Below are 8869 nucleotides of genomic sequence, written 5' to 3' on the forward strand. Positions count from 1 at the left end.
AAACCTATCTATCTAAATTATACTATAACTCTTCTTACCTCCGACCGTGGAGGGAGCCGGCATAGGGCGGGGGGCGGCCTGCCCGGCCGGGAGCGGGCACAGGGCGGGGGGCGGCCGGCCTCCGGGCACGGCGGGCGCTGGGGCCCGGCCGGGGGGCCTCCGAGCGTCGAGCGGGGTGGCGCGGCTCGGGCCGGGCGGGGACGGCGGCGGGCGGGCCGGGACGGCTCGGGCCAGGCGGGGGCGGGCGGGCGCCAGGCGGCGACGGCGCCTGCGGCGGCGGACTCCGAGGGCGGTGGCGCGGGTTTGAGGATGCGAAAACAAACTGATGCGCAAAAGGAAGGAGTGCCCGATAAGGTAAAAGGCTCGGCACCAGGATCAGTGGCGCCGAGCCTTTTTTGCCCGCTCACCACGTAATCCATCACATGCCATGTGGGCACGCCAACACGGGGACCTTGGCGCCAACATGGCTGGCGTCAAGCTAAGGGTCTATTTTTGGAATTGGTTTCGCCAGGGGTCTATTTGTGAAAATTTTTCGTGAAAAGAGTCAAAATAAAAAAAAGTCGGCCGACCATGAACATTGGACTGGGGAGAAGGAGAAGATGGACAAACAATATCTTTGCTGCTACAGTTGACATGAAGAAACCATAAGGCCATATCTTATTCTCAATCTACAGCAGACAAGATAGATCCGAGCAACTAAAGCCTACTCTGCCTTGATAGGCAGGACCTTGACTTGATTCAGCATGGAGCCTAGATCTTAGGGCCTGTTTGGGAGCACTTCACTTCAGAAAAACCAACTCGACTCCACCAGCTCCACACTTTCCTAGCTCCACTCCAACAACTCCAAAAAAACATGGAGTTGCTGCACGTGTTTGGTTGGTGACAGTGCTCCAACTCCAAAAACATAAGCACTTGTTGTGAATAACCTATTTTACCCTTTATGAACGGACCCACATGTCTGTCTCTCCTCCCCTTCTCTTGTCTCTCCTCCCCTTCTCTTCCTCCTGTACATGCCTAATCTTTCTCTTTTCTTCCGGTTTCTGAATCTCTCTTTTTTGATTCTCTTTTTTTCCAGTTTCTTCGTTTCATTGTCGACAAGAATAAACTTGAGAAGTTTCATTGCTCGTTATTATCGACAAGAATAAACTTGAGGCCATGGCAGTGGCAGCAGCTCGGTAGCTCCTGCTGCATTCACGCACCCTGCACTTGATCGTACGTGTCATCTCCATCCATCACTTGCCATCGGCCTCTACACCACTGGAAGACGCACAGCAACAGAGAGATCGATCATCGATGGTGCTTGCAAGCTTCGTCGTCAGTTTGAGTGTTTGACCATCTGCTGATGTGCTATGCTACCTTGGGTCTCTGCAGCAGGTATAGCAGGTGACCGCGTGGTTCGAGGATCAGCGAACGCCGTGGACGAAAGGGCTCATCAGAATCTGTGGCGTTAGATTCTGCTCGCCCCCCCCCCCGGCCGGCCTGCGCCCCGGCCGCGCCGCCGCGGGGGAGCTCGCCCCCGGCCGGCCGCGCCCCGGTCGCGCCGCCGCGGGGAGCTTGCCCCGGCCGGCCGTGCCGCCGCGGGGGCCTGCGCCCCGGCCGCGCCGCCGCGGGGGAGCTCGCCCCGGCCGGCCGTGCCGCCGCGGGGGAGCTCGCCCCGGCCGGCCGTGCCGCCGCGGGGGCCTGCACCCCGGCCGCGCGGAGGAAACGGAGTGCCCGTGGGAGAAGAAAACGGAGTGCCCGTGGGAGAAGGAAAGGAGACGAGGAAGATAGAAAAATTAGAAACGAACCGGTACTTGTGTAACCAGTGGCAATGGTGGGTAAATAACCCCAACTCCATGAGAAGGTCTGAAAAGGAGGTTTTTGGAGCACCTCTTGAGGTACTCCAAAAAAACATGGATCTACCCCCTGCTCCACCTTTTTTCTGGAGCCGGAGTTGCTGGAGCTAGACGCGTTTGGTTGCGAAATTTTCAGAGTTGGTGGAGTGGAGCAATTTTTTGTGGAGTGGAGTGCTCCCAAACACCCCCTTGGTACTGCCCCTGCCACAAGCTGGATATTGAACTCCTATTCTTGCTCCTGCACTTGCTGCCGGTTTGAGGATCCCACCTGTAGGAGGAAAGGCTGATAAAAAGAATTAGAAATCAACTGAAAATGCATGGCTGATCACCATGTCATAATCGGTGAACTCAGAAGTTGCCATAGAAAACAAAACTATGAAAAATGAAGGACAATAGAAGGCAAACCAAAACATGCATCACATCATGCAGTGAAAAAAATGGTAAGAAAGACATCAAACTGGCCTACAAGAGATGTACCTAAGTTAACACCCATTGAACTTTTCATCTGATGAAGGCGTGCCAGCAGATTTCCACAAACATCCTGCATAAGAATCAGTTAGAAACCTGGTAAACTGAAGTCTAGTGGGAACATTCTACTATGAACTTGCAGTTCTCTAACAGTGCAAGCTTCTCCCTACCATCACCACAACTTCTTTTAAGACATCTACACTAATTGAACAGAAATCCAGAGTGTGTATGGAAGGGAGTATAATTCACAGAATAATTCATTCTTTTTTCACAGAATGAAACATACATGACGAAACTAATAGTCTAATACCAGACACAATTCAGAGAGCATGGACAGGCACCAAGGCACAAACTCAAAACACTAACACACCACAATACAATTCAGAACTTTTGGACGCAAGAAAGCAAGAAAGACATAATGTGGAATTTTTTTTCTTTTTTTCCTCAAATCTAGAATCCAAGCATGTGACAATCACATTTTCACACCGGTCCATCACAAAAGGCACCATGTGCCATCTGGGTTAAATTGGCACCCAATTCCTTCCGGCCTCCAACTGAAACCTGCATACCTGATGCATTGGACCCTAATCATGACTTTTGCGAAACAAGGCTAACGCAGACATAAGAATCGAACTACTGTATCAACGCAAGCAAATAAAACGCAAAGAAAGTGTACCTTGCTGGCAGTGCTCTCCTCGTACTGCACGATGCACTCGATCTCGGAGTCGATGAATCGCAGGTTCTCATCCGCCTCTTGGATGAGGAGGACGCCGAGGACTGCGATTCCAAGAAGCAGAGCGCGGTGGTCCCAGCCCAGGACGAGGCGACAGGGAAACGGCGCTGGGGAACGGGCACCGAGGAATGGAAATCCGCGGAAGGCGAGGACGGAGAGAGGAGAGGAGGAGGACGTGGTGGCATGGGGTTGGAGTGGGACGGGCGGCGCGACGATGGCGGATGCGGCAGCGCCGCCGCTCGAGGTCGAGATTGGGTTACCCAACGGACCCAGGGTGCTGCGCACGGTTTGACACTAAAATTTTGTGGATCGGCCCAATGGGTATTTACACCAAAACTATTATTTTGAGTACCGGGTCACTGGGTCAACCCAGAAAAATCTGCATCCCTAATTACAGGCCACTTCAGTTATGTATCGTTTTTTACCGTTCAATCTTGATCGAGTGACCATTGTCTTTTACTGTGCCTTTTGACTGTCATTAGACTTAGGTGGTGTTTGGATACGAGGTCTAGTTTAGGAGTGTCACATTGGATGTTCGGATGCTAATTAGAAGGACTGAACATGAGCTAATTATAAAACTAATTGCAGAACCCCTTCCTAATTCGCGAGACGCATCTATTGAGCCTAATTAATCCATGATTAGCACATGTTTACTATAGCAGCATATTGTCAAATCATGAACTAATTAAGTTTAATAGATTCGTCTCGCGAATTAGACTCCATATGTACAATGGGTTTTGTAAATAGTTTATGTTTAATACTCTTAATTAGTATCAAACATCTGATGTGATGGGTACTAAGTTTAGGAGCTGTATCAAACACCCCCTAACCTGAACCGTTGGAGGGTTATATTGGAGTGCTATAACCCGGTGCCGTGAAGGGAAAGGCAACCCATATTTCATTCGGTTACTTTTCCTGCATACCTTGGAGTAGAACCCTAGTTTATCCTCTTACTTGCATTCTATTCCTGCTTTTATTTTCCCTGAATTACTTCTATTCTAGCCGATTCGATCCTGACATTATTATTCCGCTTCAGCTTCGGATGGGCTCCGCGCCTCCGCTGCGGCCTACTGTTTTATTGCTGCTATAGGCCATGCTAATTTAGGCTTTCTTCGTGTAATGGGCTGGTCCAAAATATGCCCTGCCTCATGCTTCGGTCCGTGGGCCTGTTAAGCGGGTTTTGGGTTGCTTCAACCTGTTTTTGGGATGCTGATGTTTGCAGCCTATGAGTTATCGGGTTTTGCTTGTGGGCTTTCTTTCACATGTTTGTAGCCCAATTGTGTTGCGCTTGTTGAACTTATCAATTCAGTTTTTTATTCATTTTATAATCACTAATAGGCCCCCCAGCCAACAGTCCGTAAGTCCGTTGTTAACCCGATACCGTTCCATTTTCTTTAAAAATGAATTATTAATGGTCCTAGCTATTTGTTCATCATCTACTGTAATATGTGGTAAACAGCATACAATTCCTTTTTATACAAAGAACTAGGAATAATTTCCCCCCTCTTTTAGGCAAAGAACGGAGCAACAGGTGCGTGAAAAACGTAGAACTTAGTTGATACTTTACCTCGATATAAAGACGAACTGCTTCTGACGATGCTGCAAAGTTGGTGGCAAGACAAGGGAAAGAACATATCCTGAACTTCCAGCGGGAATCAGGCTAGTGTCGATAGCTATGAGCATACGTGCTTTCTAGTTTATTCGATGGTAGCACATGGCATGCTGTAAGTTAAGCTGTATGTTCATACGTGCCGTCAAGAGTTTTTAACCAGTATGCCCTAAAAAGAGAAGAATTTAAGAAGTCAATAACAATGAAAATTCCATGCACGACTAGATCGCTGCCAGCCCTGCTTCGATCAATTGTTTCCTTTGTCGTTGGAAGCTTTAATTTGATATATATCTGTTTCTTTGGCATAGATTAATAAGAGAAATTCTTCACTCTCGATTGCTTGTGGACGCCATGATACGCAGACAGCATCGCGGCAAACCTGAGGCCGCCTCTTTGAATCGGCGCTTTGCCTCTTTTTCTCCCTTTCGCTTTTGCTCTCACGAACCTGTTGGGAAGCAAGCTGCTAAGGCATTCTGATCCCTCTCTCGCTTTCGGATGCGTATATATAGCCACCAGAACATCCAGACCTTCACACAGCTTTGGCCTCGTACCCAGCAGCCAGCAGGTTCTTTCTTGATCTTTTCGCAAACCTTTAGCCGCGGCAGATCCACCGGCGCCTGAGAAGATGCCGGTGAAGGTGTTCGGGTCGCCGGCGTCGGCGGAGGTCGCGCGCGTCCTGACCTGCCTGTTCGAGAAGGACGTCGAGTTCCAGCTCATCCGCGTCGACTCCTTCCGCGGATCCCAGCGCATGCCTCAGTACCTCAAGCTCCAGGTTAATATACTTCTGCAATCATAGTATACTCGAACGCACACTCAAGAACAGTGTTCATTTCTGATGTACGAGTGCGAAATGCTGCAGCCGCACGGCGAGGCGCTCACCTTCGAGGACAGCAACGTCACGCTCGTCGGTAAGTACGAAAGCGATGCAAGAACTAATTTTTGAAAGCATCTGCACATCGATTAGTTTCTAAATTCTAAGTATACAAATACAATGCGTTGATGAACGCAGAGTCGAGGAAGATCCTGCGCCACATCGCGGACAAGTACAAGAACCAGGGTAACAAGGACCTGTTCGGCCCGGGCGCGCTGGAGCGGGCCTCCATCGAGCAGTGGCTGCAGACGGAGGCGCACAGCTTCGACATCCCCAGCGCCGACATGGTCTACAGCCTGGCCTACCTGCCGCCCGACATGCCGCTAGACGGCAGGGGCGCCGCGGCCGGGATGCACCCGTCGCACCGGCAGAAGGTGGAGGAGATGGCGCAGCTGTTCGAGAAGAGCCGCAAGGACCTCGGCAAGCTTCTGGACATCTACGAGCAGCGCCTCGGCGAGGAGGAGTTCCTGGCGGGCAGCAAGTTCACGCTCGCCGACCTGTCGCACCTGCCCAACGCCGACCGCCTCGCCGCGGACCCGCGCTCGGCGCGCCTCATCGAGTCGCGCAGGAACGTCAGCAGGTGGTGGTACACCATCTCCGGCCGAGACTCCTGGAAGAGGGTCAAGGAGCTGCAGCGCCCGCCGTCCGCGGAGGCGCCGTTCTGAGCTCGACCGCAGGAGGTGGCGCCGGTCGGCGTGGCCATGGTCCATCGTGTTTCTGTTGCTGCTGGTTTCTGCATATTCCCTTTGTTCTGAATGAATAGACACCGCCTGGCCCTGCGTCAATGGCCGTTGTTCATCGTGTAATAAATCGACAGGAGAATGCTGCCCCTTCTCGTGAGATTGGATTGAACACGTCACTGCCTTAGTTTTTTTTATTGCAATTGTGGTCGAATGCAAGACACCCATATTGTTTTTAACAAGCAAATATCCATATAAGGCCTTGTTCGGATGCTAGTGATTTAATCTCCAAACAATGGAGTACTCAAAGTTACTAAGAGACATGTCCTTGACGACAACCATTTGTGTTTGTAATATAGCTAGAATTAGTAGAATTGTAAATTATTTATTTAAACAGTTTATCAATCAGAATATGAATACTACTACAACCATTAATGGAGCTTTCTTTCTACTACTAGTAAAGCCCACGCAAATAGCGTGGGTAGCTAGGTTTTTTATACTAATATTTGGATGTTTTCTTTTAAAATAAATGGATGCAAATAGTTGTTTTTGTCGTGTCACTTTAATAAACTTTAATTCAGAAGAAAAGAGGATACCCTATAATAGAGATATTTTTATATATATTGAACCACTATAAATATTTATATATTTTTAAATATAATAATTTTCTAGATTTCTAATGGAGATATACATTTTTCGTGAGTGTTTGTTATGATGGCAAATTATTCCTAGTTTTTTAAATATCTAGATGAATGGTTCAATGTACACCACCAGACGTAATAATTAGAATTTAGTTTTATGTTTAAATGAATTAATGTAATTATGCTGTGGATGATTCATGCTAAGAATCATTTGTTTCTTGATTGAATTGTGAAATGGAGAATAAAAAAGGTCTTCATAGATTTAAAATGCCAAGTATTACTAGAATTATATATACTTAGCAACATAAATTGAATCTTAGAATGTCCATACACCCATATGTAAAATCTCATGTCTGCTACTGACAATGAAAATATAACAACATGCAAAAATTTACAAAAGAGCCAAGTTCAAAGTTCAAACAAAAGCTTCCTAGGCTGAAAAGCCACAATAATGCAGGAAAAATACGCTCTTCATCATAAGCAAACACACCAACATTGACAATCTAGATTTAGAGCAGAAGGAAGTTTTGGTTTAAGCAAGAGAAAAGTCAAAGAGAAGAAATGACATATGAGAATGAACTGGAGATTCATTGTACGCACACACAAGAGCACACAGTGGAGGTTTGCTTTATAGCTCACTTCCTATTGCTTGTCCTAAGTCGATTAGCTTGTATTCATGCGCGTGCACATATGGATGGGCTTCTCTCACGCACACCGCAACCAATTCACGCTGCTTGTGCTTATTACCTGGCCTTTTGTCTTTGCTTACCTAAACTAGATCCAATTTGTAATTAATAAACAGCTGTAGAGTTTCACTAATAACTTAAGTGATCAAGTAAACACAATTATCTAAAATTGATGTGGCATACTAATAGGTCGATGGAATGTGATGTGGTACACTAATGAACAACCATAATTTATTGAGTAATGTTTTCAATATCACTAGAATATCCAATAACCAAAGATCTCATGGACAAAATTTCAAATTCATGCAACTAAGTTGATTTCACCAACTTAATTACGAGGATAAACTTGCTCAAATAATGTTTCAAGTCATTTTATGAACATTGTTAGTTTGCTTAGCGGTTTGTATGGAGGACTCTGATCTTTTCCCACTTCCAAACACAACTTTGCCGCTTTGTCACTTGAAAAATGGACTTCGCAAAAATAGACATATGAAAAAGGGCATTAAAACATATCAACATTGTCCTTGTCTTTTCTCTTTCTGATCGCTATTTTCCTTCTCTCCCTTGATGGCTATGGAGGTGATACCTTGTAAAATTGCCAACATTGCCCTCCTTCCAATGTTTGTTTTTCTGTCTCTTTTTTTTATGGCTATGCAAAAATTTCCTTTCATAACAAATGCCAATATTTCCCTCGCGTAATTTTCATTTCATTGATCATTTGCTGTACTCACCCTCTCCGGTATTTCTGACCTTTTAAGACACTGGCTACCGGTGTCCCGGGGAACCATATCAGTATAGTACAACTCGTATCCACTAGTAGATGCACTAAACTATCTAGCTTGCCGCATGCGTGGCATTCCATCGTCTTTCAAGTCAGCGATCGATCTGCCTGCCACCGCCACTTTCCATAATTGCAGACCAACATGAAGCGCATAAAGGCATGTACAACGGTCATTATTAAGCTGTCTATATTTTACCATGTCATCGTTTTAGTCCTACGTGGAAGTAATTAATTGAGGGGGAGAAGGTTGCCGTCTTCTCGCGAGACGACGGCGGAGGCTTGTGCTCTGAGAACTTAATCGCCGGGCGAGCCCCGTTGTACCGAGCGTTGCTAGCCGTCGACGAACTCCACCCGATCCCATGCGGCGCGCAGAAAATCGGCCATGGAGGCAACCATGCCACAATTTCTTCCCTCCTAGTTTGATGGAGCGGCGTTGCAGGAGCAGAAGAGTGCGATGGTGGCGGGGAACGAACGGGAGCAGCGGATGATGAATCTCTCTGTCGCCATCTTGTCCAGGGCAGGAATTCCATGCCCCTGCTCTCTGGGCTGGCGCCGCCTCCCGGGG

The 8869-nt window shown here is 47.5% G+C and overlaps 1 protein-coding gene and 1 long non-coding RNA gene across 2 annotated transcripts; one reads left to right on the forward strand and one right to left on the reverse strand.

The window, feature by feature from the left end:
- Nucleotides 1-1775: 1775 nt before the first annotated feature.
- LOC117836608 (uncharacterized) lies at nt 1776-3334 on the reverse strand. The gene is made up of 3 exons (XR_011897079.1): nt 2980-3334; nt 2313-2872; nt 1776-2118 (listed from the first exon to the last, which is right to left on the reverse strand). It is a non-coding gene; the product is annotated as an uncharacterized lncRNA (long non-coding RNA).
- A 1833-nt stretch (nt 3335-5167) lies between these two features.
- LOC117836657 (glutathione S-transferase F11) lies at nt 5168-6393 on the forward strand. Its single transcript, XM_034716125.2, has 3 exons — nt 5168-5417; nt 5505-5553; nt 5655-6393. Exons 1-3 carry the CDS (start codon nt 5271-5273, stop codon nt 6179-6181), a joined length of 723 nt encoding a protein of 240 aa, XP_034572016.1. The 5' UTR covers nt 5168-5270; the 3' UTR covers nt 6182-6393.
- The last annotated feature ends 2476 nt before the right edge of the window (nt 6394-8869 follow it).

This window comes from Setaria viridis, chromosome 9, assembly GCF_005286985.2.
Source record: "Setaria viridis chromosome 9, Setaria_viridis_v4.0, whole genome shotgun sequence".
In the NCBI taxonomy this organism is placed as follows: Eukaryota; Viridiplantae; Streptophyta; class Magnoliopsida; order Poales; family Poaceae; genus Setaria; species Setaria viridis.

What these genes read in the sequence shown, in the direction of transcription:
- LOC117836657 (XM_034716125.2), top strand. Translation starts at nt 5,271, where the DNA reads ATGCCGGTGAAGGTGTTCGGGTCGCCGGCGTCGGCGGAGGTCGCGCGC. An exon ending in CTCAGTACCTCAAGCTCCAG is followed by an intron (nt 5,418 to 5,504) that starts GTTAATATACTT and finishes GAAATGCTGCAG; the next exon opens with CCGCACGGCGAGGCGCTCAC. An exon ending in CAGCAACGTCACGCTCGTCG is followed by an intron (nt 5,554 to 5,654) that starts GTAAGTACGAAA and finishes TGATGAACGCAG; the next exon opens with AGTCGAGGAAGATCCTGCGC.